This window comes from Myxine glutinosa, chromosome 6, assembly GCF_964187855.1.
Source record: "Myxine glutinosa chromosome 6, kmMyxGlut1.1, whole genome shotgun sequence".
Classification (NCBI taxonomy): domain Eukaryota; kingdom Metazoa; phylum Chordata; class Myxini; order Myxiniformes; family Myxinidae; genus Myxine; species Myxine glutinosa.
The window spans coordinates 27,360,032-27,384,972 of NC_136266.1; the positions used below are offsets into that span (position 1 = coordinate 27,360,032).

A 24,941-nucleotide genomic window follows, 5' to 3' on the forward strand; every position below is an offset into this window, starting at 1 on the left:
CCTTCCCCACCCCTCTCCCCCTCCCCCCCTCCCCTCCCTCCTCGCCCTCCACCTCCCCCTCCACCTCCACCACCCCCCTCGCCCTCTCCCTCCACCTCCCCCTCCCCCTCCCCCTCCCCCTCCCCCCACCCTTCCACTCCTCCCTCCCCCCCACGCTCCCACTCCTACCTCCCCCCACCCTCCCACTCCTCCCTCCCCCCACCCTCCCACTCCTCCCTCCCCCCACCCTCCCACTCCTCTCCCCCTCCCATCCCTCCCCCCTCTCCTCCCCCCTCCCCCCTCCCCCCTTCCCCTCCTCCCTCCCCCTCCCCCTCCCCCTCCCCTCCCCTCTCCCCCTCCCTCACCCCTCCCCCTCCCCCTCCCCCTCACCCTCCCCCTCCCCTTCCCTCCTCCCCCCCTCCCCTTCCCTCCTCCCCCTCCCTCCCGCTCCCCCTTCCTTTCCCCCCTCCCCCTCCCCCTACCCTTCCCACTCCCTTCTCCCTCCACCCTACCCTCTCCCCTTCCCCACTCCCCTTTCCCCTCCTCTCCCCCTCCCCTCCTCTCCCCTCCCCCTCCCTTTCCCCCATGCCCCTCCCTTTCCCCCCCTACCCCTTCCTTTCCGCCCTACCCTTCCCCATCCCCCTCCACCCTCCCCTCCCCCTCCCTTTCCCCATGCTCCTCCCTTTCCCCCCTACCCCTTCCTTTCTGCCCTCCCCTCCACCCTCCCCTCCCCCTCCCCCCTCCCTCTCTCCTCCCCCCCTCTCCTCCCCTCCCCCCTGTTCCCCTCCCCTTCCCCCTTCCCTCCCCTCCCCCGCCCGGCAATGCCGGGTACTTCTACTAGTATATATATATATATATATATATATATATATATATATATATATATATATATATATATGTACAGTATACGTGTATATATATATATATGTATATGTATGTATGTTTATATATATATATATATATGTATATGTATGTGTATGTATATGTATATATATATATATATATATATATGTCTATATTTGTCATCATTTGTCATCGTTTTTGGCCCAAACTCAATGGTGGATTCCAAAATCTAAAAACACCTAAGCGCGCGGAATGGAGGGAAGCGGCGTAAGTCCCCGCAGCCTTAACTATTGAAATCAACCACCCGGTAAACTGCGTTCAGATATATGTACAAAAATAATGCACGGGTTTATTCAGGAAAAGCAAAGACAGTAAAACACGCGCCGGTAATAAAATAATGTACTAAATTGGGATCCCACGCACAACAGATTTCAAACACGAACAGGGGATGTGAATTAATAAAAAGAACACGTTATGTTAAATGTGTATGCGGAGCTCGGCTTATCTGTCTTTGTCGTCTTCTTCTGCTGCTGTCCAACACCAGCCCGCTCGGCCCGACCGCACACCACAAGGTCTTGCTCCGAGCTCCGATCCTCTCGCCGACCACGAGGTCGGTGCACCAAGCTCCAAAGCACCCAACGCAGGCCAGCGGCTTCACACGAGGTCGATCCCCACACGCAGCACGAAAAGACATGAACGGAGAGAACGCAGGTGTGACTGCACGTCTCGTCCTTCCAACTCGCTTCTCAACTGCTCACTGCCAACTGCGCACTGCAAAAACCAACTCTCGACCACGAATCCACTCTCTACTGAACTGCCAGGGGCCAGGAGTGAACTCGTCTCAACTCAACACCAACCCGTGACTCATGGGCTGCGCGACTCTCAACTCTCAAAAACTGCTTGTGCACACGAACTCGGAATCAGATCTGAACACCTGCTCAACTCCTGCTCAACTCCTGTGCACACGAACTCTCCACTGCCCTGCTGAACTCCCCACTCAGATCTGAACTCCTGCTCAACTGCCAGCAAAGGGCGTCCGGCGCTGTTAATATCTCTGGCCGATGACGTCTGCTTTGGCGCACTGTCCTGCCAATCAGAGCCTCCCCCGACTCGCCGGCTCGTCCAGGGGCACGCCCACTGTGCCACTCTCACTCCCGTCCCCTATTCCTTGGTCACAGCACGTGCTATGCGAGGCGGGTAGGCCTCGGAGGTGTAAATGGTGGCGGCCAATTGTGGCGGTGTTCTGGCCTGATTTCTTCCTTAGTCATGTCAGGGGGAAGGGCGTCATTAATGTTGTACTAAGGGTCCTAACTAGTGTCTATGTGGTCTGCAGTGCCATAAGGGACAAAGGTTTGATTACCAGGTGAGACATACAAGGGCCCTACTCATTATTCCCTACACTACTTAACACACGAATCTCCTGGTAGATTCACAATCATACATCTTAGCTGACAAAACGCCTACACATGACTTATTACAGGTAGATTCCCTATCGCGACATCTCGAAGCATGTTACCTACTCAAATCTACTCTGCTCTACATATATCACTACCCAAATTCGTAACACAGCCCCCCTCCCTCCCCCCCCCCCCCTTGGAACCGTAGCTCCTGCAAGGTTCACTGCAGACGCTACCATTCCAGCCTTAACACTTACTGTCAGACACTTAATTAACCTATGAAATAAATCAGGAAGGGCTGTGGGAAGTGAGTCGGACTACTTACCTACACTTCCTTAACAAGCTAAACCCCTTAACAGCCATGCAATCGTGTATTTACAATGGTCTTCATTGCTCCTGCGGAGGGAGGAAACAAACAACACGCAACACTAACTTAACCACAAACTTAGCCACTTACTCAGAGAATTCCAAAAACTCTATACATTTTTACATACCCCGGTCTACAGACAGCGTCCCCCGGTGGATGCCACAAGACACAACCTTACCTGTGGGCCATCCCGATGCACCCCCTAAATTTCCACGGGCCCTGTCCAGATGTTGCAGGTGAGTGACGTGGCTTGGTGGGTTTCGCCCACATTGATACAACACAAACCCCTTATCCACTCATACACATTCCGAAACTCATCATTACACAAAAATCATTTAAAAGCACTTATTTCATTACACCCCCCTGCAGGACCATGGCATTGATGACATATAAATGTGTGTGCATTCCTCAACTAGGCAGCGGGGAGGTACCGCACAAAAAGATGGTGGGGGCGCTTCAGGCTGTGGTGCCCGCAGTCCCAAACACAAGTCAACCGACTTGCAAGTTCATTGCCCCCCCCCCCCCCCCCTTTACCTCTTGGCCCGTGACAGCCCAACAGCCCCTTTCCGCCGTTACCTCGCCGGTGAGGGTCTCCACACACACCAGGCTCCTCCACGGCCTCCTGCTCCAGCGCAGCAACACGGGTCACCGGGGGACTTCCTCACCCCACGGCGCCCAACCAGATGCTCCACCGACGAGCTCCAATTTCCAGTTACCACCGGCTGCCAGGGGTAATTGCCGCAGAGGGGGGCCGCAGGCATTGCTCCTCAGAGCTTGATCCGTACCTGCGGACACACACACCTTCCCCACCCACAAGATCCCCAAAACACACTTCCTCCCCCGCTGCCATTCAATTCTCAGCACAACTCAGCCCAATTCATAGAAATGGTTCAAAAGATGTTACAAAGGTTTGCCATGGCCTGCTACATGTGAAATCCCCCAGTTCACATTGAATCATTACACATTTCCAAAACACAATAATCACCACTTACTCATTTCTTCCAATAATCATCACTCATCCATTTCCATTTTCCACTCTCACGACCACATCAAAACACATAACCACAACACCAAAACATACGCCACCCACAAGACACTGTGTGGCCCCCATTCCATCCCCTCACCGGCCATGTCATCGCTCTCACCCGCCTCCCAACTCCAAATTACATGTCCCCAAAATTTCCATAAGCAAGTCCTGCAGCCTGGGACAGTACACCTCAAAACACTCACCTCAAGTGCAGGTAACTATCGGTTGGTCAGGTCCAAAGTGCAATCCACCCACCAAATCCCAAAATTTCTCATTGAGTCTATCAAATCTCTCCAAATTTCTCTTTTGTCCCCACTATACTGGCAGGTATGTGGATCCGCATCCAACGGTGATCATCACTACACAACTACCAGTGGCCACGACAGCTCTGCACCTCTACCGTGCAAGGGTCATCGGGACAAGGTGAGCAGTCAAAACGCCAACATGGCCCATGAGCGTCCATAAGGGTGCGACCCACCATCCATCCTTCGGCCCCCCCTGCGAGGAACACGGCTGCACCAGCCCCAGCTGGCCAATGTGGTGAGCACCTGCTGCCACAACACACACTACCGCACACACAACTTCGGCCCTGGGGGAGACGGTCGCAGTGCGTGGCATTCCCCTCACGTCACCTTCGCCGCCCTCTCGTCCTCCAGTCCACAGAACCGCAGCCCCCCAGTGCTCACCCACACTTGACCACACCAAGGTCCAGTCAACAGCCATGCTCCACCAGGAGACCCACCCAGAAGACATGGTCCACACCCCTCGGACACCCATAGCACCATGTTGACCCTCAGACCACACAACTACATCCCCATGATCCCGCGTCCCAAATATTGGCGCAGTCGCCCCCGCAACCAGTTGAAAGCTGTGTCCTGCTACCCTATCAATTTTATCACAGCCTCCAACACTTTGATCTAACACACCTGGATCAATAATGGCGTCACTATACAGTGTCCACCATGACATTTCAAAATTCACCCTTAAATTTGCATCTAACCCGCAGATTACCCATGCCAAACATTTGTCACAATTCACTCATTTCACCAAAGAAAGATGCTTTGCCATACACATGCCAGCCGAGCATGGCTCATATGCTCGGCTCTTTACACATTCCAAATTCAACAACCCCATGGCTCCCTTCCCAAACCGAGAGTCCATAAATCATAACGGAGCATCTGTGGAAGGTCACTCTCACACCATCACGTTCCACAGATGCCCCAATGGTTGTCCGGCAGGCTGTCTCATTCCTGTCCATTCGGTTCGACCTGTGTCCATAGCCCAGCACAACATGTCAGGTCACCACATGCTGGCTGTCCCAGAGTCTCAGGAGGAGGGTGTCAGGCTGCATACCCGGGTGGTCACTACATCAGGCCCAAGCTGGCCGTCCGCAGTGCCACCACCAAAGTGCGACCCACAACACCTCCCCCTAGTGGTCCTCAATAAATGCCATCCCAGGCTTGAGAAACCACCTCGGACCCTCTGAAGGTCTTAACCCCCACCAGGGTCCGGTGACCCTGCCGGCCCGAGCCACACGCCCCGACGGACGATGGACGCCACACTCCACCAGACCCCCCGTGGGGCCCAGGTCGTACCTCGACAACCAAGGCTGGACCCCACGTCCAAATCTCACCAGCACATCCCCCAGCTGGCTGGCATCCCCAAATTTTGAAAGGGGCAACTTTTCCCCGAGGCCATCCTCAATGACCTCTCCATGTCCAAATCCCGCAGCCCGGGGACCAACTCCAACCATGGCTGCTCCAAATCAAATTCCCATTTTTATTTAACTTTAAATTTTCTTTTTGAAATTTTGGCTCCAGGTGACCAATCACCGCAGCTGCAGGTAACAACCTCTACCACCGGTTGTTCTGCCCATCCCTGCAGTTGTTCCACATTCCCTACGGGGACCAAATCGTCAGAGGCTCGATCTACCGGTCCAAATCCAGCCCGGAGTCAAAACACTCCCCCAACTGGTTGTCCAATTTCGGAGCCTCTGTCACCAAATCGTCGTGTACGGTGAGGGTCCCCACGGTCACCACAACCACCTCCTCGTCCCGACTCACCCCATCCCCCAGGCTCCTTTGGGCCTGGTCAAACCCTACCTCTATGGGATTGTCCCAGGTCCCCAGCCACTGAAGCACATCAAGCTCATCCTCATCATCAATACCACAAATCATTGCTGGCCCCGCCAGACTTTCCCCGATATCCCCAATAAATACCCGGTCCGGCTCCACCACACAGACCCCAAATAACTCTACCTCCCCCTTGCTCCGCACCACCGCCCTGGTGCTGCACCAACTCCAATTCATCCCCCCTGTTGAGGTGTTGTGGCATCCACCCGGTCCTGACAAACAACCAGGCCAGAATGTGGGAAACATTCCCCATTACAATTCTCACATTCCAAATTTCCTTCCCCATTCACCTGTGGGCAGTCCCCGCTCACCTGTGGACACTCCACGTTTACCTGCAGGCATTCCCCATCTACCTGTGGACATTCCCCATCTACCTGTGGACATTCCCCATCCACCTCTGTACCTGCAGTCTCTCCATTTACCTGTGGGCACTCCACGCTCACCTGTACACATGCCACAATTGCCATTCCCGGTGCAATTCCCAATTTTGCCATTCCCGGCTCCTGAGCCCCGTCGGCACCATTCGTTCGTCCTTCCCTCAATTTATTTGTACATTCATCTATTATATTTCCCACTCCTTCAATTTTTCCCTCCAATCGATCACTCATTCCCTTCATTCCTTCCCTACATTCATTCCCCTGGGACTCCATTTTTTTATTATTATTATTACTATTATAATGTTGTTATTATAATCTCATTATTATTGCTTTGGTTTTTGTTTTTTTAATACAATATACAAGCACACCCTGGGTTGGGGATCCATGGTTCGGAGAGGTTCTGGGCTGAAAGGGTTGAAACATCTCTGAAGAATTAATCCCAGCTGATGATGTGGGCAGTCTGAAATTCGGTCATTTGCTTGTAAATTAGTAACGTTCTTACTTTACAGATATTTTGTAGTTGGAGTTGAAGATAGAGTTAAGTACATAGGGTGTTGTGGAATGAATATGATTTACAACATCCATTCATCATTTATGTCATGCTTTTAGGAATTGCTATTCCTGTTCAATAAATGATTATACTGCATAAGTAATTGTTGTGAGTAATTGACATAAAATAGTGATGTGTGTTTAAATAATAAATAACATTACAAGCAAATAATTGACTGATCGACTCAGTTTATGCCATTTTATCCCGAGGTGACAATATCACAAGACAAGCGTTCATTCGGATGGGAATCTGGTGGTTTCTTTGATATTGCAATGTACCTGCCTCATTAGACGCACACCTTATTATATAGTCTCTATATATGTCCTATTTACTTTGTCTCTCAAACTCCCTCTTGTTGCAGCGTTATTTTGTGCTTCAAGATGGAATTCTGAAGTATGCAAAGACACCAATGGAGGTGAGTTCCAAGGGACATGCATACAAACTCTCAGCCCTGTGATGATCCCCAACTCCTCCAATATACACATGTTCATCCATTGAATGAAATGAATGAATGATCGTTTTAAGGCCATTTTCCCCGCTAGAGCGGTGGTGAGCCTTGCGGGCCCCATGACCTCATGGTTCCCTGTTTGAGGCAATGTTTTTATGGCCGGATGTCCTTCCTGGCGCCAACCCTTAGTCGCCTCTTACGATGCGCAGGGATACGGTGTACCTATTCTAAACCGAGGTACACACCGGGATCATTCATCCCAGCAAGCTGGTACTCAATTTGTCGACCTCGGAAGGATGACAGGCTGAGTCAACCCCACTGGTGTTTATTTAGCGATCGACCGGGATTCGAACCCAGGATCCTAGGATCCCAAGCCGGCACCCTAACCGCTAAGCCAACACCAGGATGCCAGCCAATACCAGCCAGGAACACCTAAGCCAACATCATCCATTAAACCCCCTTAATCCTGTGAGTTCACCTCCATTATTTTGTTCCTCTTCTTTACCCATCTGTGGAACCACCTTCTGTTTGTGTAACTGCCTTCTCCAGCATGTGGAATTCCCAAAATCCAAACTGTTCAATCGCACTTTCCTCTCCAGGATTCCAAGCAGGCGGTGCACCACCATCTCGTGCCATATCCCATCCCTACATGCAATCCATTCTATCCCCCACTAAAAACACTTGCGCAAAATCGTAAACAGCATCACAAACTCCAGCATTGGCATAACTCCCTCACATGCAGCAACAACTATGAGCACCCCAAATAACATACCTTCAGAGAAACAAGAAGCTAACATTCTCAGAGATCACTATGCAAACATAAGTCACGTAGGACCCAGAAAAGAGGAAAGAAGGATGACAAGATGCTAACTCACCGACAAACTCAACAACACCATCAAGTCATTCACTCCCATGCAAACGACAAAAATCATCAAAAACATCCTAAATCTGTAGGCTACCGGCTTTGACAACGTCTGCAATTTACACGTAAAACACTTTGGACCACACGACATATCAGCCCTTACAAATAAATAAAAGTGACTTCTACTACCAACACTCAAGAAAAGAATTCCCCAAATTTGGAAACTTGGCAAAATCATGACCCTCCTTAAACCAAACAAAAATCCCATCAAAGCAGCCCGTTTACAAACCTATCACATTACTTTGCATACCCATCAACACCAAATGCTGTCTGGCCAACTACCTATCATGCATACAGTCATACGTAATGTTTAATGACAGGTCATCATGCACACGATACTTTCCTAACGGAGTCCCTCGAGGATCAGTCCAGTACCTTCCCTCCACAATCCCTCCCCCCCTACACACACACACACACACACACACCGGAGTGATCAACATACTTGGAAATTGTTTTTTTTTTTTTTTGCCAAATAACAAACAAACAGGCAGACAGGCGTGAAAACATAACCTCCATCCACCTTTGGTGGTGGAGGTAAAAATAAAAACAAAAATACCAAATAAAAAACAAAAATGTATTATTGCGACCCACAACATTTGCGATCATGATAGATATTTGTACCATGTTTGTTTTAAATCTCTGCAGCTGTTCTCAAGTATCACATTTTTATCTAGCATGACCTCTGACCTTTGATGCCAAAATCGAATCAGTTCATCTTTTTATTTCTTTTTTTTTTGTATACAAGATCGAGGGTCCTGTAAGAGCTAACATTAATCACAAAAAAACGGACAAATAAAACATAATAAAGGGAGCGGGAGACAGGATGTGGAGAGAGAGGGAAGCACTCAAGTACAACAGCAGACAACGGAGACATCGGAAGATCCGTGGGAGGGAGAGGGCTTGGGGGAAGGAGGTGTGGGAAGGTGGGGGGTGGGGGGCGGAGAGGTATTAAACACGTGGACACTGCTAGAACTTCCAGGAAAAAAGTCGGTATTTCAAAAAAAAGTAGATCTGGGGTGAATTAAGGGGGTAGTACAGATCAAGGTTCTGGATGGGGGAAGATAAGAGATGGTGGTGAACAGCTGTTTTAAAGACCTGGAGGGAGGAGTGGGATTGAAGAGAGCGAGGGAGTTTGTTCCAGAGGCGGGAGTAAAGAGAAATTTTAGAGTGAAGGTGAGCAGAGAGTCTTGACTTTCACAATTTCACCAGAAGAGGGTTGCTGGGAGATCTTGTGTGACCTGTAGGAATATTTGGGGGACAGAGCACAGATAGAGCTGGGGGAGCAAGGCCGGATAGGAGTAGGTAGAAGAGAGAAAGACCACATACCTGCCTGCGGTGAGTGAGTGAAAGGCCCTCACAATGAGCTTCATCGCGGGATATTCCAATGATTCTGAAAGCTTTGGTTTCAACAGCGTGAAGCCGAGCTAGGTGTGAGGCAGGAGAACCAGGCCAGAGGGGAGAGCAGTATGCCATTGAGCTGCAGATGAAAGCCTTGTATGTGGTGAGGAACTCAGGTGTGCCAAGGAAGGAAGGACTTTGCATGTCGGAGGATGACCAGTCGGCGACTGGCTTTGGAAGCCAGCTTGGAAATGTGGTTTTCCCAGGAAAGATCATGGCAGATAGTGAGACCAAAAACCTTCAGTGACAGAACTTTTTGGAGAGGATTGTTCAGAAAGTAGATGGGAGGGTTGTCCAGTTGGCCTTTTCGGGGAGACAAAATGAGAGTGTGAGATTTATCAGGATTGAAAGACATGTTCCACTTGTTTGACCAGTCCGTGATTTTGTCCAGGTCTGCAGAGAGTTGGGAGGCTGCAGACTACCGATCTGAGGGATGAAGAATGGAGCGGCAGAGAGTAGTGTCATCAGCAAAGAGATAGAGAGGATTTTCAAGAGAGTCAGAGAGATCATTGATGAAGACCAGAAAAAGCACAGGGCCCAGAACACTGCCTTGGGGAACTCCAGCCTGAACAGGAAGGGGAGATTAGAGAAATCCATTCAGGGCCACACGTTGACTATGACTAGAGAGGAAGTCCGCAAGCCATGCGTGGAGATTTCCATGGAGAGTTTGGTGGGTAGAGCGGGGTGCCAGACCGTATCGAAGGCATGGGATATGTCAAGGGAGACAACTCTGATTTCCAGTTTGGCATTGTGGACCTCCATCCATTGTTGAGACAGCATGTCCAGAGTCAGGAGAAAAGGACACAGAGTCCAGGAGCAGCTGGGTTCGACTGGGTAAAGTGGGTACAGAGAGATGGGTTTGGGACACAAGATTTTGAGGCAAACACAGAGTTGAGGCATTCGGCTTTGTCACGTTCGGTGTCAACTGTTTAGCCATTTGAGGTGATGGAGGGGATGGATGGGGAACAAACACCAGAAACATATTTGACCAGACACCACCAGGATTTGGAGGAAGGAGACAGGTTTGAGAGTTCACTCTTGAGAGTAGAGACTTATTGTTACCTGGCTCTACTGATGGTTGACACAATGTTGTTCCATGCTTGGTGGAAGGAACTGAGATTGTCTTCAGTTGGATTAGCCTTCCAAGAGGCAAAGGCAAGTTGTTTCAGGGCAACTGCCTCACCACAAGATTCAGTGTACCATGGACAGGAGGAAGGGTATGACAACTGAAGACGAGATGGGATAAATCTGTGCATGAGAGTGAGCAGTTTACTTCGGAAGAATTCCAAGGAAGAGTTGATGTCAGAGCCAGTAGAGATGGGAGACTTGTCCAGATGCTTGATGGCTGCTTGAAGACCATGCCAGTCAGCCTGAGTGAAATGCCAGACTCGTCCACGCTGAGGACTGAGGAGGCTCTCCAAGAATGGCCAGAGAGATATCCACTTTAACAAGCACATGATCAGAAGAACCGAATGGAGCAGAAGAAGAGCAGCAGACATTTGCAGGGAAGTTTGTCAAAACCAAGTCTAGAAGAGAGTCGCAGAAGTCCTTTGCTGAGATGCCATGGCTGGTGTGAGAGGAACCCACACCCAGCCAGCTGGCATGATGACAGTTGAAGTCACCACATATGAGGAAGAGAGAGTTGAGATGAGTGGATAGAAGTTGGTCCATGTTGTCAGACAGCGAAATCCTCCCCAAGAACTTCTGTCACTCAAGCTTTTCGGTCTCACTATCTGCCATGATCTTTCCTGGGAAAACCACATTTCAAATCTGGCCTCCAAAGCCAGTCGCCGACTGGGCAGCCTCCATAGTGCGAAGTCCTTCCTTGGCACACCTGAGCTCCTCACCATGCACAAGGCTTTCAGCCACAGCTCAATGGAATACTGCTCTTCCCTCTGGGCTGGTGCTCCTGCCTCACACCTAGCTCGGCTTCACGTTGTTGAAACCAAAGCTTTCAGAATCATTGGAATCTCCCGCGATGAAGCTAACACTGAGGGCCTTTCACTCACTCTGATCTTTGACCTCACGACCCCTAAATCGAATCAGTTTATCTTTACCTCATTATACATACCTTCACCAAGTTTGACTAAGATCCCTTCAGCCTTTCTGTAGTTATCGAGGTTACGAAAACCTGTCATGGACGGACGGACGGACAACTTGAAAACATAATGCCTCCGGCGACTTCGTCAACAGAGGCATGAAAACATGAACACCTAGGCTGAACACAATTAGGACACTCACAGGCACTATCTTCAGATACCACAAAGAAACAACATCACTAACGTACAAACAGTACTTTAGATCAGTCATTGTTTATGCCGGCTCATCCTGGGCCTATAGCCTATCAAACACACATCTCAACACCCTGTAGACCATACAGAACAAAGCCCTTCACATCATCACAGGGTGCACATTAACAACACACATGGAGTACCTACACACAGAGGTAACCATGTTAAAAATCAAAAACTACTTGGAATTGAGAGGCGTGCAGTTCCTTGCAGTTGCAAGTACCGACACTAATCACCCATGCCACTACATGTCCAACCACTCACAGAGCCATAGACACATTAGGACTATACCACAGAAACACTATAAATGACCTGGGCCCAAACAGTATCTTGGGCACTAAACCCACCCGACCCATCGAAGACACTGAGAAATTACTTCCCAGATCTGATAGTGTTCACCTTTGACGTTTCCACTATGGACACCACCCACAGCTTTTACACTACAAACATAGACTCGACTACACTACTGACGACGCAGGCTGCAACCTCTGCCAGGCCCCCAGACACAATAAAATGTAATATGGAAGACTGCATGGTTCTTGCTCAACAAAGGCAAGAGCACAACATCTTAGAAGTGAGGGATCTCTTGGTTGCTCCCAGGACATCGATCAGTTATCTCATTTCCGTGGGCCTGTTCGAGCAGAACTGACGAGTTAATCAACAACAACAAACAACAACAGGCATTTTAAGACCATTTTCCCTGCTAGAGCGGGGGCTAGACTTGCGGGCCCCATGACAATCTTCTCCATTTTGCCCTATTTTCTACATCTCCCCTTGTCAACCCCCTTGCCCGCATTTCTTATTCCACCATCTTTAGCCAAGTCTTTCTCGGCCTTCCCCATCCTCTACTTCCTTCTACATTCATTTCCATCACTCTTCTCAACCAGTCACTTTCATCCTTCCTCAACACATGACCAAACCATCTCAACCTGTTTCTCTTCACAGCATCCATCACAGGCTCTATTCCCATCATCTTTCGCAATTCATCATTTGTCTTCCTCTCTCTCAACGATTAATTAATTGGAGTTAATCAACAACAACAGTAGTCCTCTCACCCCATTAACCCACCTCAGCAGACCATCTGACTTGCACAGATTGCAGTGTGTCCTCTCCTCTTCTCTTCCTGTTAATCTATATAATAATAGCGTAAGGACTCGACTTTGTTATCCCTTTTACGCCGCACCCAGTGACCCGATGCCCACGGCACTAATGGATTTACGATCTACGAACCGCACTCTTTGTTTATCACGTACAGCCATACTCGAAAAATCTGAATTAGCCGACGTTGGGGCCCAAAAGCATCCGATTAACTGCCGATACGACGCCATCTTACGACGCCATCGTATTGGCGTCTGCTGGGCGAAGGCGAAGCAAGCTGTCCGCTGATTGGACAGGCGAAGGCGAAAGCAAGCCGTCCACTAAGTGGACAATCCAGAGCATACATTTGTGCCGGTGTCGGCAATCGTTGTTCATATACGCACTCTTCATTCTCATCTTTCTTCCTAACTCTTACTCGGACAAGCAAATCCCCTATGCCATCCATAATGGTACACTCTATCCATACACCACATCCTCCCTTCCGTGGATGTTCCACGGGTTTCGGCTAGTTCATTAATATCCCTGCCTACTGTGGGCAACTGTTGCCCCACTGTCAGTCTATTGCCTTTTTACCCTTCCATGAGCCTGGATTTTGCATAAAATAAACTTCCATTCGTATAACTTTTGGAACACCCTTCATAGATATCACCAACAGTAAAATAGATGTTCTTCTTGATCACTTTGGCTTCAATTTTGATGCGAGTAGCAAAGAGGGAATTGGATGAAGGTTTTATTAAATAAATACTTACACCAACTCCGATTCCCACCTAGCAACAAGTCCATGTACCCACCAATCCACCATATGTTTTCCTTTCCTTCAGAGTACATTTAATATTTTTGTCTTTATCATTAGAGCTTATTGGAATGTCTCCAAGTCAGGATGCCTAAACGGAATTAAAAACCTCATTTTATAAGGAATGCCGGATTCCCTGGAGCAGTGGAAATCCAAGCCAAATGGGTTGTATTATATTGGATGCAAGTGCTTAATAAACTCGTCCAAAAGGATATTAACTCTGTGCAATATATTTTGGCTCTTGGCCATGAGGCAGATCGTTTCCATGATTGCAGAGTCTCTACACACTGAAATTGATCATTAAACCCTCATGCGTTCTGTACATTTCAGTTACAAAGAGGGAAAATCCATGGATCGATGGACGTTGGACTCTCCGTGATGTCTGTGAAGCGCAAAGCTGGTTGCATCGATCTGGATGATGAAGAGAATATTTATCATTTGAAGGTCAAACAAGCTCATTTACCTGCATCTCCACCGTTACGCCCTTATTTGGCACCACAATGGCCGGATTTAAACACATTAGTAACACTAGCAACGGTACCCGCCCTATGGGCGGGGCTTCAATTGGGAGGCCCAAATGAAAAGGCAAAATATCAGAAATTGAAGGCTCTTTTATTTTAAACGATTTATATAAACATCCGTTAAATCATATCACACGCAAATCATCAAAATCTAAACAGTATTTGTAGAATTTCAATAAAAGCCACATCACTGTTCATATCGGTAAATATTATTCCACCGTGTTTGGAAAAACTGGAGAATTGGAAAAATTGGAAATTGGAAAAATTGGGAAAACAATATAGTCTATTTTACTCCAGGGGGTCCCAGCATTACCCACCCAAAATTTCGTTGCGATCGGTTCAGCCGTTTTTCGGTACCCGGGACAGACGGACAGACAGACAGACATTTGGTGAATTACAGTAAGATGAAGGAAGTACAGTAATTCAATGGAGCATTCCTTTTTTAAAGATATGATGACCATATGTGTGCACATTTGTTTAGGGGAATGTTGTGATGCATTTCTCAGTTTGTTTCCGTTATGATTGGTAACCTGTTGCCGTGTATATGGTAGACCTCTGGAGTCCAGCCCTCTCAACGACGTTAAGTGTCGAGTCGAGTCTTAAGTCAAATAACACCAGAACAATTTAACTGCATCCTCAATATGCCTCCGCTTAGTCCCTGCCTGTTACAACAGGTAAATGCCCTGATTGACTGTACGGATGGACAGACAGACAGTCGGACGGACAACCCAAAAACATGCCTCCGGCCACCTTCGCGGGGAAGGCATAAAAACTTTAGGCCACACCATATTAGTGTTTAGTATATGTTTAACTAGACTATGTGGCGTAATGGTTAGAGCCCCTGAATCTGGGTGGTTGGCAGTTCGGACCCAACCCTGGCTGCGTATTACCAACTCCATTCATATGGTTGAAGTCCCTTGTTTTGGAGTGTCTGCAAAAAGTACAGCCTCCTGGAACTCGCGTTCAGTCACGAGTCGTAAAAACGAGAATCGGTTTGACTCGAGTCCAAGTTTAATGAAATTCTTCAAATCTGCAGATCACTCCACCTGATGTCTTTGACCTGTGGCTGTCAAAGCTTCGCCAACACCGACAGCACTGGCAGAACAAGGCCGCTAACACGCCACCGATTTTACCCGCCAGTGGAGAATCTGAGCCCAGCACTCCGATGGCCACCACAGCGGTACCTGTAATGGTGAGTATGGACCATTGACCGATGAAGGGCAATCTGAAAAAGAATGATCGCCAAAATGGAACAATTTTTTTTTTATCTATCCTGCTCTCCTTGAAGCAGAACAGTCTAGGTGCAAAAACGGACTCAATCTGATATGGTTTGATGTGAATGTGTACCCAATTCTTGGCTTTTAAATGGGTTTGCTTCTTCAAAGAAGCCCTTGGCTCCGTGGCCATGTACCTTCAATCCAGACCACAAAATGTTCATTTAAATTGTGTTTCCCCGAGTACAATGCGGTTTGTGCTTGAACAGATTTGTTTTTGTTTTTTTGTATACAGAGTCGAGGCTCGTGGAAGAGCTAGAAAACTTAACTTATCAGAATGCAACAGAACAAAAAGAACAGGAGAGAGAGGGAGAGAGGGGGTACACCAATTGCAGGGATGAAAAACAAAACAGAGGGAGACTGACAAATATTGTGTGTGGGGAGAAATGAGAGGGAGGGGAGGATGCATAGGGTGGACAAGATGGATAAAGAAGCAAACTCTCAGGAAGGAAAAACTAAGTTTGTAAGGAGTGGGCTTTGGTGTTGGGGGGAGGGTTGGAGGTGGGGCTTAATGGAGGTAGAAAAGATCATGGTTTTGGATGGTGGATGATCTGAGATGGTAGTGGACAGCTTAAGACATGGATGGCTGAATGAGATTGAAGAGAATGCGGCAGTTGATTCAGCAGGCGGGGAAAAAGAAGGAACAAATGAGTGGAGGTCAGCAGTGAGTCCTGATTTTGGTCGTTTCACCAGGATAGGGTTGATGGTGGACTGCGTGTGCCCTGCAGATATCTGAGGGTGGGGGGGATGGAGGGGGACAAAGCATGGAAAGAGAAGAGGTTGCAAGGCCATAAAGGAGGTGGTAAAATAAAGAGAGACCACTGACCTGTCTGCGATGGCCAAGTGATAGGCCTATAGACTCGGCTTCATCGAAGGAGATTCCAATAATCTTGAAGGCCTTGGTTTATACAGCATCAAGCTGAGCAAGGCATGATGCAGATTCACCAGCCTATAGAGGAAAGCAGTATTCCATCATGCTGTGAGCCACACACGTGTTGGCTACTAGAGTAGAGGAAGTCAGTAAGCCATGCGTGCAGTTGGTCTTGAATGCCGTAGCAGAGACTATACAGAACAAGGCGGGATTCCAGACTTTATTGAAAGCTTGAGATATGTCGAGAGTAACGGCCCTGATCTCACGTCTTACATTGAGGGCCTCCATCCATTGTTGAGAGAGTAGAAGCAGCATGTCCAATGTAGAGTGACATGGTCTGAATCCTTATTGGTGATCTGGGATGAGGCCGTTGGATGAAAGGAACCTTTGGAATGGTCAGGTTTGCTTTCCAGGAAGAGAAGGCAAGTTGTTTCAGAGCAACTGCGTCACCCCAGGATTCAGTGTACCATGGATGGGAAGAAGGGTAGGATAACTCCAGATGAGATTGGATGGATTGGATCTGTGCACAATATACAGATCCATCCCATCTCGTTTTGATTTTATGTAACTCAAACTGAATTTGAAATTTACAAAAATACCTTTAATTATCAAGTTTGAAACTATTTGTCTTGCAGTCACTTTATATGATATATGACATATGACATACTTTTATATGACACTCGCCAGGCTGAACAGTTTACATTTTGTATCCCACTGGTAGGTCATATCTGGATGCTGAGCTGAACCAAAATCTAATCAGCTTGTTATTGTCACCTACTCAACCCATCCACCAAGTTTCATCCGAATCAATCCATAAGATTTTGAGATATCCTCCTCAGAGGGGGCCAAACATGGGTGAATGCAAAACTTCAATGCACCTTGTACAATGTAAGGAAATGGAGTCCCAAACAAACTCACCAAAATAATTCATTGCTTAGCAACATGATGCACATGTGCTATTCTTAGAACCACCGGATGGTTTCTGTGAGGCGTTTTAATGGTGTGAGAAATGCTAACTGGATTCATTCGCCAAAAGGCACGTACAATGATGAGTTGAAAGGTTGTGTTGTGGCGTTGTTGGTTCTCACTTCCTAAATGGGTTTTGTTTTTTCGTTTGGCAGTGTCAGATTGTGATAGCCTGTTATGTAGCACCTCTCCTCTGATGTTGCTCCTTCTGCTCTCTCAGTCCTCCGACAATCCCCAACTCTTTCAAGATGCACATGTTCTTCCAGTAATCCCCGCCTGGTTAGATTCCCCAAATCCAGGCTGTCTGTGCACATGAACTCCTTTTTTAAATCTTTTCTCCCATTTGTAGTTCTGCTTTCCTGAGGCTAATCAATACCTGTCTTCCCTTGACAGGGCTTCGAGTAGACGGTACACCACCATCTCATCACCCATTCCTCCCCACATTTTTTTCCTATCCCCTTTAATCTTACCCCAAAGTTAAACTCTTACTTGCAGGTTACTGTTTTCTTCTGCCTTCTCTCTCTTTCTCCTGTTTTCCTGTTTGTTCATTCCCTTACTGAATGGATCCAAGTGTGGCCCCACTGCTCCACTATCAGTTTGTTGCCTATTTTCTCTCTGTCACTTCAGTTTCCCATGACTGAAGTACCAGCTTGCTGGGATGAATGATCACGGTGTGTACCCCGATTTATAATAGGTACACCGTATCCCTGCGCATCGAAGAGCGTGACCAAGGGTTGGCGTCAGGAAGGACATCCGGCCATAAAAACATTGCCTCAAACAGGGAACCATGATTGTCATGGGGCCCGCAAGGCTAACCCCCGCTCTAGTGGGGAAAATGGCCTTAAAACGATCATTCATTCACTTCAGTTTCCCATGAGCCTACATCTTGTATGCATAAAGAGTATTGCATGTAAATATTTTGTTTATATTGCACCTGGGCGAAAATAAACCTGGGAATGATATCAATCATGGCTTTTTACTGGCTTGAGGCCAGACTGTCTCCGAAAAATCAATGCCATGCAAGTTTAGCAGTTAGACCATTGAATAAAACATTTATTCAGTGTCAAAGTCACGAAGTCACATGATTTGCGAGCACATTAATGCTTGTTTATAATGGCCCACTAACGCCATAATGACCAAATATTCACTGAGGTTGCATAAAGCAGACCTGCAATAAACTAATTCGTCAATTAATGAATTTCGGTTTCATTGCCTCACAATTAGTCGATGATAAAGCAATGCAAATGAAGAAAAGAACCACCTTTAGAGGCCATTTTCCCCCACAGAGCAGAGGTTGGCCTTTTTCGCGACCATCGTCCCCTTTTTGAAGCAATGTTATATGGCCGGATGCCCTTCCTGCCGCCAACCCTGTTGGTCGCCTCTTGCGACACACAGGGAATTACCAGTGAACTGGAACTCAATTTGCCGACCTCAGGACGATGACAGGCTGAGTCAACCCCCCTGGTGTTAATTCAGCGATCGACTGGGATTCAAACCCAGGATCCTAGGGTCCCAAGCCGGCACCTTCACCGCTAAGCCAACACCAGGCTTTGAACAATTTCAATGCCATAAAATCTAGAAAGCCTGTTCCCTATGGGAGCTATCATGCCTTTGCAAGATGCGATGACACAGCATTGCTGGGTCATGTGACATGCCGTTATCTTTGGTCACATGATGCAAACTATTATAATAATAATAATAACACATTTATTTTATATAGCGCTTTTCAAGAAGCCCAAAGGCGCTTTGACAGAGTACAAAAAACAAGTGCAAAAAGACAAAAATCAATAGGTAAATAATCAAAGCAAAAGGAAGGAGAAGAGATAGTCAGGGGTTAAATGCTGTGGGTTAAATGTTGAATGCAGTTTTTTTTTTTTTTTTTTTTTTTTTTTTTTGTTGTATACAAGATCGAGGCTCGTGAAAGAGCGAACATTAATCACACAGAAAGACAAACCGACACATAAAACATATAACATCGGGAGCGGTAGACAAGATGGGGAGAGAGGGGGAAGGACACAAACACAACATTTGAGAGCAGGGACCGAGAGACATGGAGACATCGAGAGATCTGAGAGAGGGCGAGGGCTTTGGGGGGGGGGCATGGGAAGGGGGCGGTGGGAGAGGTATAAAACATATGGACACTGCCAGGACTTCCAGGAAAGAAGTTGGAATTTCAAACAAGGTGGATCTGGGGTGAATTAGCGGGGGTAGAAAAGATCAAGGTTTTGGATGGGGGAAGATAAGAGATGGTGGTGAACAGCTGTTTTAAAGACCTGGAGGGAGGAGTGGGATTGAAGGGAGTGAGGGAGTTTGTTCCAGAGGCGGGAGAAAAGAGGAATGAAAGAGTGAAGGTGAGCAGAGAGCCGAGATTTCGGCAGTTTAACCATCAGAGGGTTGCTGGCAGATCTTGTGCGACCTGTAGGAATATTTGGGGGACAGAGCACAGAGAGAGCTGGGGGTGCAAGGCCGGAGAGGAGTCGGTAGAAGACAGAAAGACCACCTACCTGCCTGCGGTGAGTGAGTGAAAGGCCCTCAGAGATAGCTTCATCGCGGGAGATTCCAATAATTCTGAAAGCTTTGGTTTCAACAGCGTGAAGCCGAGCTAGGTGTGAGGCAGGAGCACCGGCCCATAGGGGAGAACAGTATTCCATTGAGCTGCGGATGAAAGCCTTGTATGTGGTGAGGAGCTCAGGTGTGCCGAGGAAGGACTTCGCACGACGGAGGATGCCCAGTCGGCGACTGGCTTTGGAGGCCAGCTTGGAAATGTGGTTTTCCCAAGAAAGATCATGGCAGATAGTGAGACCCAAAAGCTTGAGCGACAGAACTTCTTGGAGAGGATTGTTGAGAAAGTAGATGGGAGGGTTGTCCAGTCGATCTTTTCGGAGAGACATAGTAAGAGTGTGAGATTTGTCAGGATTGAAAGACATGTTCCACTTGTTTGACCAGTCTGTGATTTTGTCCAAGTCTTCAGAGAGTGAGGAGGCTGCAGACTGCCGATCTGAGGGAAGAGGAATGGAGCGGCAGAGAGTGGAGTCATCAGCAAAGAGATAGAGAGGATTTTCAAGAGAGTCAGAGAGATCATTGATGAAGACCAGAAAAAGCACGGGGCCCAGAACACTGCCTTGGGGAACTCCAGCCTGAACAGGAAGAGGAGATGAGAGAAACCCATTCAGGGCCACACGTTGACGACAACTAGAGAGGAAGTCCGCCAGCCATGCGTGGAGATTTCCATGGATACCAAAGGAGGAGAGTTTGGTGAGCAGAGCGGGGTGCCAGACCGTGTCGAAGGCACGTGATATGTCGAGGGAGACAGCTCTAATTTCCTGTTTGGCATTGAGGACCTCCATCCATTGTTGAGACAGCAGAAGCAGCATGTCCAGAGTAGAGTGACCTGGTCTGAAACCAAATTGATGATCAGAGATCAAGCCATTGGAGAAGAGGAAAGATTTCATATCCGAAGCAATGATGGATTCCATGACTTTGCTGATAATTGGGAGAAGGCTGATTGGTTTGTAGTTGCTAGGATCTGTTTTTGCACCTTTTTTGTGCAAAGCGGTGATGTTGGCTGATTTCCAAGCAGATGGCAGTTGACCTTGAGCAAAAGAGAGGGTGAAGAGAACAGAGAGAGGGTGAGATAGAGCGGCAGAGCAGGATTTTAGGACCCGTGGGCTGATGCCGTCGGGTCCAGTTGCAGAATCAGAGTCGAGGGTTGACAGAAACTTTTCCACCTTGTCAGGAGGAAAGGACACGGAGTCCAGGAGCAGCAGGGTACGACTGGGTATGGTGGGTACAGAGAGGGATGGGTTTGGGACACAAGATTTAGAGGCAAACACAGAGTTGAGGCATGCAGCTTTTTCACGTGCGGAGTCAGCTGTGTAGCCGTTTGAGGTAAGGGAGGGGATGGAGGGGGAACAAACACCAGAAACGGATTTGACCAGATGCCACCAGGATTTGGAAGAGGGAGACAGATAAGAGAGTTCGGTCTTGAGAACGGAGAGATATTGTTTCCTGGCTCTCCTGAGGGTGGACACACACTTGTTTCGGGTTTTGTGAAAGGAAATGAGATTTCCTTCCGTTGGATTTGCTTTCCAGGAGATGAAGGCAACTTGTTTCTGGGCAACAGCCTCACCACAAGATTCCGTGTACCATGGACAGGAGGAAGGGTATGACAACTGAAGACGAGATGGGATAAATCTGTGCATGAGAGAGAGCAATTTACTTTGGAAGAATTCTCAGGATGAGTTGATGTCAGAGGTGGTAGAGATGGGAGACCAGTCCAGATGATTGATGGCTGCTTGAAGACCGTGCCAGTTGGCCTGAGTGAAATGCCAGACTCGTCGACGCTGAGCAGGCTCCCTGAGGATGGTCAGAGAGATGTCCACTTTAACAAGGACATGATCAGATGATCCGATTGGAGCAGAAGAAGAGCAGCAGACATTTTCAGGGAAGTTAGTCATAACCAAGTCCAGAAGAGAAGATGTTCCGTTGACTGAGATCCGGGTCGGGAAATTGACAGATTGTGTCAGTCCCAGTGAGTCGCAGAAGTCCTTTGCTGAGGAGCCATGGCTGGTGAGAGAGGTACCCACACCCAGCCAACTGGCATGATGACAGTTGAAATCACCACATATGAGGAAGAGAGAGTTGGGATGAGTAGATAGAAGTTGGTCCATATTATCAGACAGCGAGATGTCGATGGAGTCATCACTGTTTGGTGGACGGTACAACACACATATGAACAAGAGGTGGGAGCGAAGGGGAAGCCGTAGCCAGAGGTATTCCTGGGTGTCAGGTGGAGAGAGTGCAGTGCAGGGCGAGTGAGGAAGAGAGTTTTTGATAAAGATAGCAACCCCGCCTCCAGGACGAGGCTCGGGTCTATCATACCGGAGGAGGGAGTAGCCCGGGAGAGATACTAAGGAATCAGAGACATCATAAAGGAGGAAAGTTTCTGTTAAGCAGATCACGTCTGGTTTGACAGAAGCAACCTGTATGGAGAGATCAGTTAAGTTTGAACGAAGGCCCCGGATGTTTGAGGTCCATACCGTTAATGAAGAGGAAGGGGGAGCATCAGATACAGAACAGGGGGGAGGAGGGGTAGGGTAAGATGTGGAAGAGGTGGAAGAGGTAGGGAGAGCTGTTGAAGGTGTGTCAGAGATTTCAGAATAGCTCGGAGAAAGGGAAGGATGGGGCGGACAAAAGGTTTGATGGTGATTGGATGAGGCACAATGAGGTGTTATTTGAGGAGGGGGAAGAGCGAGGCAGAAGGTTGGGGGAGATGGAGGTGAGAGTTGGAAGGGGGAAGAAGCGGGGAGGACGCTTTGAGGAGGGGGAGTGAGAGGGGGGAAATTGAGAAGCAATGAGGGTGGGGAGATTTGAAGGGGAGGGGTGAGGGGGGAGTTTGGGAGGGAAGGGACAAGGGGAGGGATTTGAAAGGGATGGGATATGGGGGAGATTTGGAGGGGAGGGGTGAGGGATGAGTCTAGGAGGTGAGGGGCGAGGGGCGGTGAGGGGGTAGTTTAGGAGGGAGGGGGCAAGGGGGGAGATTTGAAAGGGATGGGTGATGGGGAAGATTTGGAGGGGAGGGGTGATGGGGAAGATTTGGAGGGGAGGGGTTATGGGGAAGATTTGGAGGGGAGGGGTGAGATTGGATTTTAGAAAGTGTACGATTTATGGGAAACGAACATTTATTGCAAAATGAGTTTCTTGTGACCTTCGAGTTAAAAATACGTTTAAGGACGCTGGATGGAGGATGGAGTGCAGGAGAGTTTAGGGAATGTAGAAAAAAGGCACTATAGGAGATGGATATTTTTTTTGGGATGAATTGATTTGGTGAGCAAGTCGAAAGCAGCCTTTTAAAGAAGAAGAAGAAAAAGGTGTTATAAAATATGGCGGAATACATAACTTGAGGGGAAAGTGTAAACATTGAAGGTTAATAACAGTGAAAACTATCTGGGGAAATGGGGGAGAAACACGTGGTCGAAGAACGAACGAACGAATAAGAATGAATAAACGAATGAGAACAGAGAAGGAAATGTTTTGTTTTTTTTGAGTTGAGATTTACACAAGGAAGTAGGCTATGGGTGAAAAGACTGGGAATACAGAGAACGAAAGTTATTAGATCACAAACGACGGACCGCTGAGAGAAAAACAAAGCCTCAAGGTTGTACAGTGTACACTGTACAAGGCCTCAAGACACGACACGAATTAACACGATTTTCAATACAGGTATGAAAGATTTGCACCGAAAAACCTTCGTCGGGACACAATATACGTACAACACCATAAATAAATACAGTTTTAACGAAAATACAAATGGGAACAATCACTTAACTTCGATTTCAAATCGTTCGCGACGCGGCAAAGGCCTTGCTCGCGACACGGCAAACAGACAATCAATTTATGAAAGATAAACACCGAGAAACAACCAAAGTTGCACACAATAACTTCACACACCGAAATATAAATACAGTTTCGACAAAATACAATTGTGAACAGACTTAACTTCGAAAAACGTGGAGACCGTGTGGAGCTTCGAAAATCCCTCCCACCGTCTCCGAGATCTCGCGAGACCGTTGAACTGTTGAACTGGTGAGGCTGTTGAACAGGTGGATCTTGAGTGATGTTTTGAATGTGGTGAGTGAGGAGGAGTCTCTGATGGTGTGAGGTAGTGAGTTCCAGAGGGTGGGAGCAGCGATGGAAAAGGCCCTGTCCCCCCAGGATCTGAATTTGGTTCCGGATGGGGGGGGGGGGGGGGAGGGAGTCAGGAGGTTGGTACCAGCAGAGCGGAGGTTGCAGGTGGGAGTGTGTCTGGAGAGGAGGTCAGTCAGGTAGGATGGGGCCAGGTTATGGAGGGCTTTGTAGGTCAAGAGGAGGATTTTGTACTGGATTCTCTGGGGGATGGGGAGCCAGTGAAGCTTATGAAGGACGGGGGTGATGTGGTCACGGGTCCGGGAATGGGTGAGTTGACGGGCAGCAGAGTTCTGAATGTATTGGAGTTTATTGGTGATTATTGAGGGTGAACCATAGAGGAGGCTGTTGCAGTAGTCCAGACGGGAGGTGGTGAAGGCGTGGATGAGGGTTTCTGCAGCCGTGGAGGAGAGGGATGGACGGAGACGGGCGATGTTTTTCAGGTGAAAGAAGGCTGTCTTTGTGATCTGTTTAGTGTATTTGTCGAAGGAGAGGGTTTGGTCAAAGATGATGCCAAGACTCCGGATGTGAGGGGAGGTGGATACTGGGAAACCGTCGATGTTGAGGGCAAAGTTATGGGTGGATTTGGTGAGCGTTTTTGGGCCAATGATGATTATTTCAGATTTATCATAGTTAAGTTTGAGGAAGTTGATTTGAAGCCAGGATTTTATTTCAGTGATGCAGTTTGTCAGGATAGAGTGGGTGGCGGTGGAGATGGACTTGGTGGAGATGAAAAGCTGGATGTCATCGGCGAAGCAGTGGAATTGGAGACCATGACGGCGGATTAAGTGACCAAGGGGGGACAGGTACAGGATGAAGAGGAGGGGGCCAAGAACTGAACCTTGGGGGACACCTTGGGGGAGGGGAGCAGTGGGGGATTTGCAGTTATTGATGGAGATGAACTGGCGTCTGTCAGAGAGGTATGATTTGATCCAAGAGAGGGCAGTGCCGGTAATGTTAAAGGTGGTTTCAACTCGGGTGAGGAGTATGGTGTGATTGATGG

The 24,941-nt window shown here is 48.1% G+C and overlaps 1 protein-coding gene across 4 annotated transcripts in view; it reads left to right on the forward strand.

Moving 5' to 3' along the window:
- Positions 1-24,941, forward strand: part of LOC137429660 (oxysterol-binding protein-related protein 6-like) — a 186,872-nt gene that overhangs the window by 69,349 nt on the left and 92,582 nt on the right. For 2 of the 4 annotated variants that reach the window (XM_078779693.1, XM_078779695.1), the window contains exons 3-5: positions 7,034-7,087; positions 13,953-14,066; positions 15,180-15,335. In XM_078779693.1, the coding sequence (XP_078635819.1) occupies positions 7,034-7,087; positions 13,953-14,066; positions 15,180-15,335 (324 nt within the window). Of the gene's footprint in view, positions 1-7,033; positions 7,088-7,329; positions 7,589-13,952; positions 14,067-15,179; positions 15,336-24,941 lie in introns of those variants that run through there. The other 2 variants (XM_078779694.1, XM_078779696.1) reach the window with 2 other exon arrangements.